This window comes from Heterodontus francisci, unplaced genomic scaffold (genome assembly GCF_036365525.1).
Source record: "Heterodontus francisci isolate sHetFra1 unplaced genomic scaffold, sHetFra1.hap1 HAP1_SCAFFOLD_822, whole genome shotgun sequence".
NCBI lineage: Eukaryota > Metazoa > Chordata > Chondrichthyes > Heterodontiformes > Heterodontidae > Heterodontus > Heterodontus francisci.
The window spans coordinates 154,675-173,779 of NW_027140126.1; the positions used below are offsets into that span (position 1 = coordinate 154,675).

Here is a 19,105-nt window from a genome sequence, read left to right on the forward strand (position 1 = left end):
GATGACAGTATAATGGTGGCCAGACCACATTTGCTTGATGAGATCAGCGTAGGTCTCGGCAATCTCCCCATGCATGCCCAACGGGTTATCGAGGTTTAACTCCTCCACGTAAGCATTGCTGAGGAAATACTCAGTGAGGGGGGGCGTACCACTCAGACACTGTGGGGCAGAGAGAGAGGGGGAGGGAGAGAGTGTGAGTGACCCTCAGCACAGTGAAGAACATATCCCTGTCGCCCTACATGTGCAGGCGGTAAAAGGATGTGGTCACAGACGAAATCAACTCAGTGAAACAATCCTCCCGCCTCCCACCCCCCCGCCCCACCCCCCCACCCCCCCCGACATGCAGAGTCTCGGAGACAAACCAATCCTCACACAGCAGGGACTTGCTCAGGAGCTGGCAGGCTTCACTCCTGATCTTAGCTCTGCATACCAGACTGACGTGACCAAGGAGCTCCCGCGTGCTGTATCTTTTCGAAGTGGCATCTGGACGACTAAGAGACTAAAATGGGGTTGAGGAGTCAAGGAATCTGGGGGGGCGGTGCGGGGGGCCAATGGCTTCACCAATCAGGAGAAGTATTGAGGCAGGTTAATGAGCCTATTTAAAAAGCAAACTGACCATCGTGGTTCATTTCGAGACAGCTGGAACTGATCAGCACAGGGGTTATGTTAAACTTGGATCGAACATTGGTTAGATCACACTGGGGAGCACTGCGCACACTTCCAGTCTCCATATACCTTGGTTAGACCACACTGGGAGCACTGTGCACACTTCCAGTCTCCATATACCTTGGTTAGACCACACTGGGAGCACTGTGCACACTTCCAGTCTCCATATACCTTGGTGAGACCACACTGGGAGCACTGCGCACACTTCCAGTCTCCATATACCTTGGTTAGACCACACTGGGAGCACTGTGCACACTTCCAGTCTCCATATACCTTGGTTGACCACACTGGGAGCACTGTGCACACTTCAGTCTCCATATACCTTGGTTGACCACACTGGGAGCACTGTGCACACTTCCAGTCTCCATATACCTTGGTTAGATCACACTGGGAGCACTGCGCACACTTCCAGTCTCCATATACCTTGGTTAGATCACACTGGGAGCACTGCACACACTTCCAGTCTCCATATACCTTGGTTAGATCACACTGGGAGCACTGTGCACAGTTCCAGTCTCTATATACCTTGGTGAGACCACACTGGGAGCACTGTGCACACTTCCAGTCTCCATATACCTTGGTTAGACCACACTGGGAGCACTGTGCACAGTTCCAGTCTCTATATACCTTGGTGAGACCACACTGGGAGCACTGTGCACACTTCCAGTCTCCATATACCTTGGTTAGATCACACTGGGAGCACTGCGCACACTTCCAGTCTCCATATACCTTGGTTAGACCACACTGGGAGCACTGTGCACAGTTCCAGTCTCCATATACCTTGGTTAGACCACACTGGGAGCACTGTGCACAGTTCCAGTCTCTATATACCTTGGTGAGACCACACTGGGAGCACTGTGCACACTTCCAGTCTCCATATACCTTGGTTAGACCACACTGGGAGCACTGTGCACAGTTCCAGTCTCCATATACCCTGGTTAGACCACACTGGGAGCACTGTGCACAGTTCCAGTCTCTATATACCTTGGTGAGACCACACTGGGAGCACTGTGCACACTTCCAGTCTCCATATACCTTGGTTAGATCACACTGGGAGCACTGCGCACACTTCCAGTCTCCATATACCTTGGTTAGACCACACTGGGAGCACTGTGCACAGTTCCAGTCTCTATATACCTTGGTGAGACCACACTGGGAGCACTGTGCACACTTCCAGTCTCCATATACCTTGGTTAGATCACACTGGGAGCACTGTGCACACTTCCAGTCTCCATATACCTTGGTTAGACCACACTGGGAGCACTGTGCACACTTCCAGTCTCCATATACCTTGGTTAGACCACACTGGGAGCACTGTGCACAGTTCCAGTCTCTATATACCTTGGTGAGACCACACTGGGAGCACTGCACACACTTCCAGTCTCCATATACCTTGGTGAGACCACACTGGGAGCACTGCACACACTTCCAGTCTCCATATACCTTGGTTAGACCACACTGGGAGCACTGTGCACAGTTCCAGTCTCTATATACCTTGGTGAGACCACACTGGGAGCACTGCGCACACTTCCAGTCTCCATATACCTTGGTTAGACCACACTGGGAGCACTGTGCACAGTTCCGGTCCCCATATACCTTGGTTAGACTACACTGGGAGCACTGTGCACAGTTCCAGTCTCCATATACCTTGGTGAGACCACACTGGGAGCACTGTGCACACTTCCAGTCTCCATATACCTTGGTTAGACCACACTGGGAGCACTGTGCACAGTTCCAGTCTCTATATACCTTGGTTAGACCACACTGGGAGCACTGCGCACAGTTCCGGTCCCCATATACCTTGGTTAGACCACACTGGGAGCACTGCGCACACTTCCAGTCTCCATATACCTTGGTTAGACCACACTGGGAGCACTGCGCACAGTTCCAGTCTCCATATACCTTGGTTAGACCACACTGGGAGCACTGTGCACAGTTCCAGTCTCTATATACCTTGGTGAGACCACACTGGGAGCACTGCACACACTTCCAGTCTCCATATACCTTGGTGAGACCACACTGGGAGCACTGCACACACTTCCAGTCTCCATATACCTTGGTTAGACCACACTGGGAGCACTGTGCACAGTTCCAGTCTCTATATACCTTGGTGAGACCACACTGGGAGCACTGCGCACACTTCCAGTCTCCATATACCTTGGTTAGACCACACTGGGAGCACTGTGCACAGTTCCGGTCCCCATATACCTTGGTTAGACTACACTGGGAGCACTGTGCACAGTTCCAGTCTCCATATACCTTGGTGAGACCACACTGGGAGCACTGTGCACACTTCCAGTCTCCATATACCTTGGTTAGACCACACTGGGAGCACTGTGCACAGTTCCAGTCTCTATATACCTTGGTTAGACCACACTGGGAGCACTGCGCACAGTTCCGGTCCCCATATACCTTGGTTAGACCACACTGGGAGCACTGCGCACACTTCCAGTCTCCATATACCTTGGTTAGACCACACTGGGAGCACTGCGCACAGTTCCGGTCCCCATATACCTTGGTTAGACTACACTGGGAGCACTGTGCACAGTTCCGGTCCCCATATACCTTGGTTAGACTACACTGGGAGCACTGTGCACAGTTCCAGTCCCCATATACCTTGGTCAGACCACACTGGGAGCACTGTGCACAGTTCCAGTCTCCATATACCTTGGTTAAACCACACTGGGAGCACTGTGCACAGTTCCGGTCTCCATATACCTTGGTTAGACCACACTGGGAGCACTGTGTACAGTTCCAGTCTCCATATACCTTGGTTAAACCACACTGGGAGCACTGTGCACAGTTCCGGTCCCCATATACCTTGGTTAGACCACACTGGGAGCACTGTGTACAGTTCCGGTCTCCATATTATAAAAAGGATAGAGAGGCACTGGAGAAGGTGCAAAAAAGATTTACAAGAATGATCCCAGAACTGAGAGGTTATAACTATCAGGAAAGACTGAACAGGCTGCAGCTCTTTTCTCTAGAGATGAGAAGGCTGAGAGGTGACCTGATAGAGGTCTTTAAAATGATGAAGGGGGTTTCGATGGGGTAGACATAGAGAAGATGATTCCACTTGTGGGGGGGGGGGGGGGGGGGGGTGGAGACCAGAACTAGGGGGCCATCAATATCAGACAGTCACTAATAAATCCGATGGGGAATTCAGGAGAAACTCCTTTCCCCCAGAGAGTGGTGAGAATGTGGAACTCGCTCCCACAGGGAGTGGTCGGGGTGGACAGTATCGATGTATTGAAGGGGAAAGTGGAGAAACACATGAGGGAGAGAGGAATAGAAGGATATGGTTGATAGGGTGAGATGGAGAGGGGGGGGGGGGCTGGGAGGGGGCTCGTGTGCAGCAGAAACACCAGCACGGAGCTGATGGGCCGAATGGCCTGTATCTGTACTGTAATTACTCTGTAATTCTATGGATGCACTCAAGTCAGTTGTGGGCACCTGGAGTGGGGGCTGTGGACAGGTTTGCTGGTGAGTTTCTCATATCACAACCTCGCTATATTAAGCAACCGTAACTCAAGCTCTTAATTGCACAAGCCTGATTCACAGCAGATTACTTCTGACGCACACCGTGACTGATTTACTCTACCCCCGAGGTATATTGCTGAATGTTTCATGCATGCTGACAGTACCCAGCCCAATCATCAATAAAACCAGTCTTCTTGATATTTACTCCAAAAGCTTATCGCACCCGTTGGAAGATTGACTTGTAATTCTCAGTACTGACCCTCCGACAGCGCGGCGCTCCCTCAGTACTGACCCTCCGACAGTGCGGCGCTCCCTCAGTACTGACCCTCCGACAGTGCGGCGCTCCCTCAGTACTGACCCTCCGACAGTGCGGGGCACCCTCAGTACTGACCCTTCGACAGTGCAGCGCTCCCTCAGTACTGACCCTCCGACAGTGCGGCGCTCCCTCAGTACTGACCCTTCGACAGTGCGGCGCTCCCTCAGTACTGACCCTTCGACAGTGCGGGGCACCCTCAGTACTGACCCTTCGACAGTGCGGGGCTCCCTCAGTACTGACCCTCCGACAGTGCGGCGCTCCCTCAGTACTGACCCTCCGACAGTGCGGCGCTCCCTCAGTACTGACACTCCGACAGTGCGGCGCTCCCTCAGTACTGACCCTCCGACAGTGCGGCGCTCCCTCAGTACTGACACTCCGACAGTGCGGCGCTCCCTCAGTACTGACCCTCCGACAGTGCGGCGCTCCCTCAGTACTGACCCTCCGACAGTGCGGCGCTCCCTCAGTACTGACCCTCCGACAGTGCGGGGCTCCCTCAGTACTGACCCACCGACAGTGCGGCGCTCCCTCAGTACTGACCCTCCGACAGTGCGGCGCTCCCTCAGTACTGACCCTCCGACAGTGCGGCGCTCCCTCAGTACTGACCCTCCGACAGTGCGGCGCTCCCTCAGTACTGACCCTCCGACAGTGCGGCGCTCCCTCAGTACTGACACTCCGACAGTGCGGCGCTCCCTCAGTAATGCACTGGCTGTAGCATGTTTGGGTTGTCCTTTATTTACACAAACCCTCCCTCGGCCTGACTCCCAGCATGTACCTGGAGTGCAGAGTTGATGAAGCACGTGTTCCCCAGGTTACTCAGACCGCACACGCCAGGCTGGCCCTGATAGTAGGAGCCCTCTTCGTCCACTGAGTTCCGTCTGGTGGGAGAAGGAGAGAGCACCAGCTTAGAGGCACACCTCACAGACAGAGTGGTGCAACCCCATGACACCCTGGGCAGCACGCACAATTGTCTGTGCATACGATTCCCCCACACGATGATGGATGTGGGTCAGTGTCTGTGATTCCCCCACACGGTGATGGGACATGGGTCAGTGTCTGTGATTCCCCCACACGGTGATGGATGTGGGTCAGTGTCTGTGATTCCCCCGCACGGTGATGGGACGTGGGTCAGTGTCTGTGATTCCCCCACACGGTGATGGGACATGGGTCAGTGTCTGTGATTCCCCCACACGGTGATGGACGTGGGTCAGTGTCTGTGATTCCCCCACACGGTGATGGATGTGGGTCTGTGTCTGTGATTCCCCCACACGGTGATGGACGTGGGTCAGTGTCTGTGATTCCCCCACACGATGATGGATGTGGGTCTGTGTCTGTGATTCCCCCACACGGTGATGGGACGCGGGTCTGTGTCTGTGATTCCCCCACACGGTGATGGACGTGGGTCTGTGTCTGTGACTCCCCCACACGGTGATGGATGTGGGTCTGTGTCTGTGATTCCCCCCACAAGGTGATGGACGTGGGTCTGTGTCTGTGACTCCCCCACACGGTGATGGATGTGGGTCTGTGTCTGTGATTCCCCCACACGGTGATGGACGCGGGTCAGTGTCTGTGACTCCCCCACACGGTGATGGGACGTGGGTCAGTGTCTGTGATTCTCCCACACGGTGATGGGACGTGGGTCTGTGTCTGTGATTCCCCCACACAGTGATGGACGTGGGTCTGTGTCTGTGATTCCCCCACACGGTGATGGACGCGGGTCAGTGTCTGTGACTCCCCCACACGGTGATGGGACGTGGGTCAGTGTCTGTGATTCTCCCACACGGTGATGGGACGCGGGTCTGTGTCTGTGATTCCCCCACACGGTGATGGACGTGGGTCTGTGTCTGTGATTCCCCCACACGGTGGTGAACGTGGGTCTGTGTCTGTGATTCCCCCACACGGTGATGGACGTGGGTCAGTGTCTGTGATTCCCCCACACGGTGATGAACGTGGGTCTGTGTCTGTGATTCCCCCACACGGTGATGGATGTGGGTCAGTGTCTGTGATTCCCCCACACGGTGATGGACGTGGGTCTGTGTCTGTGACTCCCCCACATGGTGATGGATGTGGGTCAGTGTCTGTGATTCCCCCACACGGTGATGGACGTGGGTCTGTGTCTGTGACTCCCCCACACGGTGATGGGATGTGGGTCTGTGTCTGTGATTCCCCCACATGGTGATGGATGTGGGTCAGTGTCTGTGATTCCCCCACACGGTGATGGACGTGGGTCTGTGTCTGTGACTCCCCCACATGGTGATGGGACGTGGGTCTGTGTCTGTGATTCCCCCACACGCTGATGGATGTGGGTCTGTGTCTGTGATTCCCCCACACGGTGATGGACGTGGGTCAGTGTCTGTGACTCCCCCACACGGTGATGAACGTGGGTCTGTGTCTGTGACTCCCCCACACAGTGATGGACGTGGGTCTGTGTCTGTGATTCTCCCACACAGTGATGGACGTTGGTCTGTGTCTGTGACACCCCCACACGGTGATGGATGTGGGTCTGTGTCTGTGATTCTCCCACACAGTGATGGACGTTGGTCTGTGTCTGTGACACCCCCACACGGTGATGGATGTGGGTCTGTGTCTGTGATTCCCCCACACGGTGATGGACGTGGGTCTGTGTCTGTGATTCCCCCACACGATGATGGATGTGGGTCAGTGTCTGTGATTCCCCCACACGCTGATAGATGTGGGTCTGTGTCTGTGATTCCCCCACACGGTGATGGACGTGGGTCTGTGTCTGTGATTCCCCCACACGGTGATGGGACGTGGGTCTGTGTCTGTGATTCCCCCACACGGTGATGGGACGTGGGTCTGTGTCTGTGATTCCCCCACCCGGTGATGGAGGTGGGTCTGTATCTGTGATTCCCCCACACGGTGATGGGACGTGGGTCTGTGTCTGTGATTCCCCCACACGGTGAAGGACGTGGGTCTGTGATTGCGATTCCCCCACACGGTGATGGGACGTGGGTCAGTGTCTGTGACTCCCCCACACGGTGATGGATGTGGGTCTGTGTCTGTGATTCCCCCACACGGTGATGGGACGTGGGTCTGTGTCTGTGATTCCCCCACACGGTGATGGACGTGGGTCTGTGATTGCGATTCCCCCACACAGTGATGGGATGCGGGTCTGTGTCTGTGATTCCCCCACACAGTGATGGGATGCGGGTCTGTGTCTGTGATTCCCCCACACAGTGATGGGACGCGGGTCTGTGTCTGTGATTCCCCCACACGGTGATGGGACGCGGGTCTGTGTCTGTGATTCCCCCACACGGTGAAGGACGTGGGTCTGTGATTGCGATTCCCCCACACGGTGATGGGACGTGGGTTAGTGTCTGTGACTCCCCCACACGGTGATGGATGTGGGTCTGTGTCTGTGATTCCCCCACACGGTGATGGATGTGGGTCTGTGTCTGTGATTCCCCCACACGGTGATGGATGTGGGTCTGTGTCTGTGATTCCCCCACACGGTGATGGGACGTGGGTCAGTGTCTGTGATTCCCCCACACGGTGATGGACGTGGGTCTGTGATTGCGATTCCCCCACACAGTGATGGATGTGGGTCTGTATCTGTGATTCCCCCACACAGTGATGGGATGCGGGTCTGTGTCTGTGATTCCCCCACACAGTGATGGGATGCGGGTCTGTGTCTGTGATTCCCCCACACAGTGATGGGACGTGGGTCTGTGTCTGTGATTCCCCCACACGGAGATGGGATGCGGGTCTGTGTCTGTGATTCCCCCACACAGTGATGGGACGTGGGTCTGTGTCTGTGATTCCCCCACACGGAGATGGGATGCAGGTCTGTCTCTGTGATTCCCCCACACGGAGATGGGACGTGGGTCAGTGTCTGTGATTCCCCCACACGGTGATGGACGTGGGTCTGTGTCTGTGATTCCCCCACACGGTGATGGGACGTGGGTCTGTGTCTGTGATTCCCCCACACGGTGATGGGACGTGGGTCTGTGTCTGTGATTCCCCCACACGGTGATGGGACGTGGGTCTGTGTCTGTGATTCCCCCACACGGTGATGGGACGTGGGTCTGTGTCTGTGATTCCCCCACACGGTGATGGGACGTGGGTCTGTGTCTGTGATTCCCCCACACGGTGATGGGACGTGGGTCTGTGTCTGTGATTCCCCCACACGGTGATGGACGTGGGTCTGTGTCTGTGATTCCCCCACACGGTGATGGGACGCGGGTCTGTGTCTGTGATTCCCCTGCACGGTGATGGACGTGGGTCTGTGTCTGTGATTCCCTCACACGGTGATGGATGTGGGTCTGTGTCTGTGATTCCCCCACACGGTGATGGGATGTGGGTCTGTGTCTGTGATTCCCCCACACGGTGATGGACGTGGGTCTGTGTCTGTGATTCCCCCACACGGTGATGGATGTGGGTCAGTGTCTGTGATTCCCCCACACGGTGATGGGACGCGGGTCTGTGTCTGTGATTCCCCCACACGGTGATGGACGTGGGTCTGTGTCTGTGATTCCCCCACGCGGTGATGGACGTGGGTCTGTGATTGCGATTCCCCCACACGGTGATGGGACGTGGGTCTGTGATTGCGATTCTCCCACACGGTGACGCGACACGGGTCTGTCACAGCCCCGCACGGTGCCTGACGTTTGACAGCAGGGTCTTTCACACTGACCTGACGTGAGGCCGTGCTGTCGGCCATGTGCCGTCCTCGTTGCGTGACTCCAGGATCAGCGTCTGAAAACACAACGGCAGCTGCTTTTAACTCTTTGGTCAGCACGCCGCTGCAATGTTGAATCTGCTGCTTGGGGACCCTCAGCCTCGTTCGACAGGCCCCTTCCCAGCCGACTGGGTGCCCCCTCAGCCCTGGTTCCTCCTCCAACTCATCCTGGCATCAGTCGCGGACACTAACCAAGCACCCATGTCTCGCGCGCGCACACGCCCCGCTCCCCCCCCCCCCCCCCACCGCCATGCCTCCCTCAAGACAGAGCGCCAACCACTCCCCCCCCCCCGCCCCTCGCCCAGGCCTCACCTGCCCCGAGCAGAGACACACGCCGTTGACATTGCTTTGCGGATTTCTCAGCCTCTCGCACGACCCGTCCGAATTTCTCATCCACATCCGGGTCTCCTCCTCAGCCGGCACCTCAAACACTCTCCGCGCCTCCTTGTGAATCGTGTCTGGCCGGGGATGGAAGAAAAGCAAGTCTTGCATTGCGATAGCGCCTTTCACCGTCACGGGGCCGTCCCAAAGCGCCTCACAGCCAACACGAGGGCGCTTTTGGGAGCCCTCGCTTTCGTACTGCAGTCAACCACGATTTGCGCACACAGCAAGATCCCACACACAGCAATGTGATAATGACCTAGATCATCTGTTCTTTGCAGTAATGGTTGAGGGATAAATACTGGGCCCCACCGACCCCCCCCCCCCAACCCCCCCACCCGGGGTACAGGGGAGAACGCCCCTACGTCCTCCCCCGCTGTCCTTCCGATAGTGGCCGTGGCGTCTTTCGCTCCCTCAGTGCTGCACTCGGGGCAGGAGGGTACCGGTGCAGTTGACGGGGCTCCAGTCTCCGGAACGAACTTTGAACCCAGGACCTGCTGACTCCGAGGTGACAGTGCCAACATGAACCGGGGTGGCGCCAGCGTGCAGTGTCTCCCCTCGCCCCACCACACTCTTGATGGCGACGGTCAGAGGGCAACTGGTCCGTGCTGGGCAAGGGGGCTCCCCTTACCCAACAGCACGTGTGAGCGGGAGGGGAGGCGGGGGGGAAAATGCGGGGGGCGCAGAGGTCAGAATCACCCGACACTGAGGGCAACTGTCATGTTCGGCCCCTGGATGAGATCAGGTAACCGAGGTAAGGCCAGGGATGGAGTTTGGGCCGTCGTGCACAGTGGGCCGGGGCTCAGTTACAAGCCAGGCTGCACAACGCACCACAGCCAGCAGTCCCCACCTCGGCCCTGTGCACCTCATCTTGTTTCTGCGGGGCTTTAGTTTTACCTATAGTATCAGCTCTGCTGAAGGAAAGGGTCACCAGTTCATCCATGTGGCTGTACTGACACAGGGCCAAGTCGACGAGATACACCTCCACCTTCAGACTGGAAAGCTTGACAACCTGCAGAGAGAGACAACAGCTTCGGACTGACGCAGGATCGGGCACATCCGTGACTGAGTTACAGACTGGAATCTAATCGAGGGGTTCGGGGGGTTTATATATAGAATAACAGATACCCGGGAGTGAGTTACAGACTGGAATCTAATCGAGGGGTTCGGGGGGGGTTTATATATAGAATAACAGATACCCGGGAGTGAGTTACAGACTGGAATCTAATCGAGGGGTTCAGGGGGGGTTTATATATAGAATAACAGATACCCGGGAATGAGTTACAGACTGGAATCTAATCGAGGGGTTCGGGGGGGGTTTATATATAGAATAACAGATACCCGGGAGTGAGTTACAGACTGGAATCTCATCGAGGGGTTCGGGGGGTTTATATATAGAATAACAGATACCCGGGAGTGAGTTGCAGACTGGAATCTAATCGAGGGGTTCGGGTGGTTTATATATAGAATAACAGATACCCGGGAGTGAGTTACAGACTGGAATCTAATCGAGGGGTCCAGGGGGGGTTTATATATAGAATAACAGATACCCGGGAGTGAGTTACAGACTGGTATCTAATTGAGGGGTTCGGGGGGGGTTTATATATAGAATAACAGATACCCGGGAATGAGTTACAGACTGGAATCTAATCGAGGGGTCCAGGGGGGGTTTATATATAGAATAACAGATACCCGAGAGTGAGTTACAGACTGGAATCTAATCGAGGGGTTCGGGTGGTTTATATATAGAATAACAGATACCCGAGAGTGAGTTACAGACTGGAATCTAATCGAGGGGTTCGGGTGGTTTATATATAGAATAACAGATACCCGGGAGTGAGTTACAGACTGGAATCTAATCGAGGGGTTCGGGGGGTTTATATATAGAATAACAGATACCCGGGAGTGAGTTACAGACTGGAATCTAATCGAGGGGTTCGGGGGGGGGTTTATATATAGAATAACAGATACCCGAGAGTGAGTTACAGACTGGAATCTAATCGAGGGGTTCGGGGGGTTTATATATAGAATAACAGATACCCGAGAGTGAGTTACAGACTGGAATCTAATTGAGGGGTCCGGGGGGGGGGTTTATATATAGAATAACAGATACCCGGGAGTGAGTTACAGACTGGAATCTAATCGAGGGGTTCGGGGGGGGTTTATATATAGAATAACAGATACCCGGGAGTGAGTTACAGACTGGAATCTAATTGAGGGGTCCGGGGGGGGGTTTATATATAGAATAACAGATACCCGGGAGTGAGTTACAGACTGGAATCTAATCGAGGGGTCGGGGGGGGTTTATATATAGAATAACAGATACCCGGGAGTGAGTTACAGACTGGAATCTAATCGAGGGGTCGGGGGGGGGGTTTATATATAGAACAACAGATACCCGGGAATGAGTTACAGACTGGAATCTAATTGAGGGGTCCGGGGGGGGGGTTTATATATAGAATAACAGATACCCGGGAGTGAGTTACAGACTGGAATCTAATCGAGGGGTCGGGGGGGTTTATATATAGAATAACAGATACCCGGGAGTGAGTTACAGACTGGAATCTAATCGAGGGGTTCGGGGGGTTATATATAGAATAACAGATACCCGGGAGTGAGTTACAGACTGGAATCTAATCGAGGGGTCTGGGGGGGGGGTTTATATATAGAATAACAGATATCCGGGAGTGAGTTACAGACTGAAATCTAATCGAGGGGTTCGGGGTGTTTATATATAGAATAAGAGATACCCGGGAGTGAGTTACAGACTGGAATCTAATCGAGGGGTTCGGGGGGGGTTTATATATAGAATAACAGATACCCGGGAGTGAGTTACAGACTGAAATCTAATCGAGGGGTTCGGGGGGTTTATATATAGAATAACAGATACCCGGGAGTGAGTTACAGACTGGAATCTAATCGAGGGGTTCGGGGGGGTTTATATATAGAATAACAGATACCTGGGAGTGAGTTACAGACTGAAATCTAATCGAGGGGTTCGGGGGGTTTATATATAGAATAACAGATACCCGGGAGTGAGTTACAGACTGAAATCTAATCGAGGGGTCGGGGGGGTTTATATATAGAATAACAGATACCCGGGAGTGAGTTACAGACTGGAATCTAATCGAGGGGTTCGGGTGGTTTATATATAGAATAACAGATACCCGGGAGTGAGTTACAGACTGGAATCTAATCGAGGAGTTCGGGGGGTTTATATATAGAATAACAGATACGCGGGAGTGAGTTACAGACTGGAATCTAATCGAGGGGTTCGGGGGGTTTATATATAGAATAACAGATACCCGGGAGTGAGTTACAGACTGAAATCTAATCGAGGGGTCGGGGGGGTTTATATATAGAATAACAGATACCCGGGAGTGAGTTACAGACTGGAATCTAATCGAGGGGTTCGGGTGGTTTATATATAGAATAACAGATACCCGGGAGTGAGTTACAGACTGGAATCTAATCGAGGAGTTCGGGGGGTTTATATATAGAATAACAGATACCCGGGAGTGAGTTACAGACTGGAATCTAATCGAGGGGTTCGGGGGTGTATATATAGAATAACAGATACCCGGGAGTGAGTTACAGACTGGAATCTAATCGAGGAGTTCGGGGGGTTTATATATAGAATAACAGATACGCGGGAGTGAGTTACAGACTGGAATCTAATCGAGGAGTCGGGGGGGTTTATATATAGAATAACAGATACCCGGGAGTGAGTTACAGACTGGAATCTAATCGAGGGGTTCGGGGGATTATATATAGAATAACAGATACCCGGGAGTGAGTTACAGTGTGGAATCTAATCGAGGAGTTCGGGGGGTTTATATATAGAATAACAGATACCCGGGAGTGAGTTACAGACTGGAATCTAATCGAGGGGTTCGGGGGGTTTATATATAGAATAACAGATACCCGGGAGTGAGTTACAGACTGGAATCTAATCGAGGGGTTCGGGGGGGTTTATATATAGAATAACAGATACCCGGGAGTGAGTTGCAGACTGGAATCTAATCGAGGGGTTTCGGGAGGGGCGGGTTTTATATAGAATGGACGTCAGATCCCTGGTTTTCAGGGACTGCTGTCACTCCTGTTGCTGTGGGGGAGGTTGCCCTCACTCACCTTGCGCTCGATTGGCGCCTGCCCCTCTGTCTGGCCATACCAGCTGACCAGCTTGTGCCAAGCGTCCGAGTGCAGCAGCACGTAGTCCTCATTCTCGACCTGGTTCGCCTTCAGCCTTTGGGACTCGGTGTCTGCACGGGGAGCGGACAAGAGAAATCAGGAGAGAGGCTTGACGCCCTTTCACACCGCTGCCCCCACACCGCACCCACCCGGACCAGCGACTCCAAGCTGCAGGCACAGCAAAATCCCAGCGGCAGCCACGGGTTTGGAGCGGGAGGCACCCGCGGGACTTCGGATCGGCCGCGACCCTCTGAGATCTTCCCCGACGCGCCGTCCTTACTGACTCACGGCGTCCAGCCGGAGGGAGGGGCAGCTACCCGGGGGGGGGGAAAAGGTATTCCCTTCCCACCAAACCACCCACACCCCACCCCCCCCGCACCCCACGACCCCCACAGAGGCCTAAAGGTCATAGAGGCACTGGAGGAGGTGCAACAAAAATAGACTTTGGAGTACGATACCAGAACGGAGAGAGGTATAACCAGCAGAGGAGGCAGCTGGATCAATCCTGGATTGCGTTAGCCCCAGCGAGTGCCGGCAGGGAGCAGGAACTGGGATTTCGACACGGTTTTCAGGAAGTTATTACACTGTGCCAACAAGAATTTTGATGCGCATTTGTAATCTACAGGAAACCTCTCTCTCCTCCTTTATGACGCTCCTTAAAACTGATCTCTCTGACCCAGATTTGGTCGCCTGTCCCTAATATCTCTCCCCTCTGTTCAGGAGAGTCCCATCATTCCACACACTCGCACCAACCCCCTCTCCCCCAGCCATCCGCTCAACCCCACTGGGAAGATTGCAGAGCCACTTGACAAAAAGCAGCCAGCGCACACAAACCCGCCATCGCGAGTCCCGGGAACAATGTCCGTTGCCAGCTGGTCAATCTGACACAGAAGCGGCGGGGGGGGAGCAGCACAGAGGAAACGTTGGGAGGGGCTGCGGGAGGCGAGGGAGAGACAGGAGAGGAGGGGAGACTTGTTACCCTCCAGGATCTTGCTGTTGTCGATCGGTCCAGGATTGGTGCAGGCATTCTGATCTCCGTCTTCCACGTACTCGGCCCAGCACTCAAACCACCACTGGTCAATCAGGTACCTGTCCATGGAAATTAGCAGAGAGTTAAAGCTCCCTCTACACTGTCCCCCATCAAACACTACCAGGACAGGTACAGCACGGGGTTAGATACAGAGTAAAGCTCCCTCTACACTGTCCCCATCAAACACTCCCAGGACAGGTACAGCACAGAGGTAGATACAGAGTAAAGCTCCCTCTACACTATCCCCATCAAACACTCCCAGGACAGGTACAGCATGGGGTTAGATACAGAGTAAAGCTCCCTCTACACTATCCCCATCAAACACTCCCAGGACAGGTACAGCATGGGGTTAGATACAGAGTAAAGCTCCCTCGACACTGTCCCCATCAAACACTACCAGGACAGGTACAGCACGGGGTTAGATACAGAGTAAAGCTCCCTCTACCTTTTTAAACATTTATTCTCCTTTGTGCCTGTCCCTAATTGCCCTTGAGAAGGTGGTGGTGAGCTGCCTTCTTGAACCGCTGCAGTCCATGTTGGGTAGGTACACCCACAGTGCTGTTAGGAAGGGAGTTTCAGGATTTTGACCCAGTGACAGCCGATATGTTTCGAAATCTGGACGGTGCCCGTGTTTTGGAGGAGCTTTTACTCCACCCCACTGGCAGGACACAACGGTGGGATATTCGACCTTGGTGGGCACCACAGTAAGCCCAATCCAGACGCACTCCCGCCGGCCTCCCAGAGACACACTTCTCAGCAGGATGTCAGTGGCTCAGGAGCAGGAACCCTGGCTAGTCTCTACCCCACAAAACACACAGCCGCCCCCACTCAGAAATCACAAGGAAGCTGAGGCCAGTTATCACTCCCCCCTGGAATCAGAGCCCAAGAGGAGTCGTCAGGGGAGCCCTGCGCCCACCCACAGGAAGAGGCCTGACAAGCCAATGAGTCACTTGCATCACCAGCCGAGGGGATTCTAATTCTCCCCTTCACGACTGGCCAACCCCGGCTTCATAAGCAAAACGTATCCACGAGCTCTCTTTTCTAATGAAGGACGTCCCCATTTTTCTGAACTCCAATTCCCAACACCTCGAACAGTTGAGTGCTGGATGACCAGCACAGACACGATGGGCCGAAGGGCCTGTTTCTGCGCTGTATGACCTCTCTTGCTATGACCTCAAAGTGCCTCACAGCCAATGATCGAGCTGTGAAGGGCAATCACTGTCGAAACGTGGTGGACAGCAAGATCCCACAAACAGCCAGCTGATAAATGACCCAGGCCATCTTGTGGCCTGGACTTGCACCGCCTCCAGGCGTGTGCTGTTTGGAGAGGGACAGAGGGGAAATTTAGATTGCTTTCAATGTTCATCGGCACTGTTTTTTCACACCAGTTATGAAGCACATTAGGTGCCCACTGCTTCTTCCAGGGTTCAATTCAGTCGGTAGGGTTGGAGTGTATCCATTGGGATGGAGTGTATCCGCTGGGACGGGTCGCAGGGCGTCCCCCGGGTTGCTGTGTGTCCCCCGGGTCGCAGTATGTCCCTCGGCTCGGAGTTGTATTTGTTAGGTCCATGTTGCACCGTTGGGTCGGAGTGTACCCGTTGGGTCGGTGTGTACCCGTTGGGTCGGAGTGTACCCGTTGGGTCGGAGTGTACCCGTTGGGTCGGAGTGCATCCGTTGGGTCGGAGTGTACCCGTTGGGTCGGAGTGTACCCGTTGGGTCGGAGTGTACCCGTTGGGTCGGAGTGTACCCGTTGGGTCGGAGTGCACCCGTTGGGTCGGAGTGCATCCGTTGGGTCGGAGTGCACCCGTTGGGTCGGAGTGCATCCGTTGGGTCGGAGTGCACCCGTTGGGTCGGAGTGTACCCGTTGGGTCGGAGTGTACCCGTTGGGTCGGAGTGTACCCGTTGGGTCGGAGTGTACCCGTTGGGTCGGAGTGCATCCGCTGGGTCGGAGTGTACCCGTTGGGTCGGAGTGCATCCGTTGGGTCGGAGTGTACCCGTTGGGTCGGAGTGTACCCGTTGGGTCGGAGTGTACCCGTTGGGTCGGAGTGTACCCGTTGGGAGCCGTGTTGTATCCGTTGGGTCAGAGTGCATCCGTAGGGTCGGAGTGTACTCGTTGGGAGCCGTATTGTATCCGTAGGGTCGGAGTGTATACGTTGGGAGCCGTATTGTATCCGTAGGGTCGGAGTGTATCCGTTGGGTCGGAGTGTATACGTTGGGAGCCGTATTGTATCCGTAGGGTCGGAGTGTATCCGTTGGGTCGGAGTGTATACGTTGGGAGCCGTATTGTATCCGTTGGGTCGGAGTGTATCCGTTGGGTCGGAGTGTATCCGTTGGGTCGGAGTGTATCCGTTGGGTCGGAGTGTATCCGTAGGGTCGGAGTGTATCCGTTGGGTCGGAGTGTATCCGTTGGGTCGGAGTGTATCCGTAGGGTCGGAGTGTATCCGTTGGGTCGGAGTGTACCCGTTGGGTCGGAGTGTATCCGTTGGGTCGGAGTGCATCCGTTGGGTCGGAGTGTATCCTTTGGGTCGGTGTGTACCCGTTGGGTCGGAGTGTACCCGTTGGGTCGGAGTGTACCCGTTGGGTCGGAGTGTACCCGTTGGGTCGGAGTGTATCCGTTGGGTCGGAGTGTATCCGTTGGGAGCCGTGTTGTATCCGTTGGGTCAGAGTGCATCCATTGGGTCGGAGTGCATCCGTAGGGTCGGAGTGTACACGTTGGGTCGGAGTGTACCCGTTGGGTCGGAGTGTACCCGTTGGGTCGGAGTGTACCCGTTGGGTCGGAGTGTACCCGTTGGGTCGGAGTGTATCCGTTGGGTCGGAGTGTATCCGTTGGGAGCCGTGTTGTATCCGTTGGGTCAGAGTGCATCCATTGGGTCGGAGTGCATCCGTAGGGTCGGAGTGTATACGTTGGGTCGGAGTGCATCCGTAGGGTCGGAGTGTATACGTTGGGTCGGAGTGTATACGTTGGGTCAGAGTGTACTCGTTGGGAGCCGTATTGTATCCGTAGGGTCGGAGTGTATACGTTGGGTCGGAGTGTACTCGTTGGGAGCCGTATTGTATCCGTAGGGTCGGAGTGTATACGTTGGGTCGGAGTGTACTCGTTGGGAGCCGTATTGTATCCGTAGGGTCGGAGTGTATACGTTGGGTCGGAGTGTACCCGTTGGGTCGGAGTGTATCCGTTGGGTCGGAGTGTATCCGTTGGGAGCCGTATTGTATCCGTAGGGTCGGAGTGTATCCGTTGGGTCGGAGTGTATACGTTGGGAGCCGTATTGTATCCGTTGGGTCGGAGTGTATCCGTTGGGTCGGAGTGTATCCGTTGGGTCGGAGTGTATCCGTTGGGTCGGAGTGTATCCGTAGGGTCGGAGTGTATCCGTTGGGTCGGAGTGTATCCGTTGGGTCGGAGTGTATCCGTAGGGTCGGAGTGTATCCGTTGGGTCGGAGTGTACCCGTTGGGTCGGAGTGTACCCGTTGGGTCGGAGTGCATCCGTTGGGTCGGAGTGTATCCTTTGGGTCGGTGTGTACCCGTTGGGTCGGAGTGTACCCGTTGGGTCGGAGTGTACCCGTTGGGTCGGAGTGTACCCGTTGGGTCGGAGTGTACCCGTTGGGTCGGAGTGTATCCGTTGGGTCGGAGTGTATCCGTTGGGAGCCGTGTTGTATCCGTTGGGTCAGAGTGCATCCATTGGGTCGGAGTGCATCCGTAGGGTCGGAGTGTACACGTTGGGTCGGAGTGTACCCGTTGGGTCGGAGTGTACCCGTTGGGTCGGAGTGTACCCGTTGGGTCGGAGTGTATCCGTTGGGTCGGAGTGTATCCGTTGGGAGCCGTGTTGTATCCGTTGGGTCAGAGTGCATCCATTGGGTCGGAGTGCATCCGTAGGGTCGGAGTGTATACGTTGGGTCGGAGTGCATCCGTAGGGTCGGAGTGTATACGTTGGGTCGGAGTGTATACGTTGGGTCAGAGTGTACTCGTTGGGAGCCGTATTGTATCCGTAGGGTCGGAGTGTATACGTTGGGTCGGAGTGTACTCGTTGGGAGCCGTATTGTATCCGTAGGGTCGGAGTGTATACGTTGGGTCGGAGTGTACTCGTTGGGAGCCGTATTGTATCCGTAGGGTCGGAGTGTATACGTTGGGTCGGAGTGTACCCGTTGGGTCGGAGTGTATCCGTTGGGTCGGAGTGTACCCGTTGGGTCGGAGTGTACCCGTTGGGTCGGAGTGTATCCGTTGGGTCGGAGTGTATCCGTAGGGTCGGAGTGTATCCGTTGAGTCGGAGTGTATCCGTAGGGTCGGAGTGTATCCGTTGGGTCGGAGTGTATCCGTAGGGTCGGAGTGTATCCGTTGGGTCGGAGTGTA

The 19,105-nt window shown here is 54.9% G+C and overlaps 1 protein-coding gene across 1 annotated transcript in view; it reads right to left on the minus strand.

Moving 5' to 3' along the window:
* Positions 1–19,105, minus strand: part of LOC137358896 (ubiquitin carboxyl-terminal hydrolase 11-like) — a 52,990-nt gene that overhangs the window by 25,639 nt on the left and 8,246 nt on the right. Inside the window, exons 2-8 of the mRNA XM_068025101.1 lie at positions 14,710–14,819; positions 13,671–13,801; positions 10,437–10,551; positions 9,471–9,616; positions 9,114–9,175; positions 5,235–5,337; positions 1–159 (exon numbers count right to left, since the gene is read on the minus strand). The exon at positions 1–159 is cut by the window's left edge and continues 54 nt beyond it. Coding sequence (XP_067881202.1) covers positions 1–159; positions 5,235–5,337; positions 9,114–9,175; positions 9,471–9,616; positions 10,437–10,551; positions 13,671–13,801; positions 14,710–14,819 — 826 coding nt within the window. The remainder of the gene's footprint in view (positions 160–5,234; positions 5,338–9,113; positions 9,176–9,470; positions 9,617–10,436; positions 10,552–13,670; positions 13,802–14,709; positions 14,820–19,105) is intronic.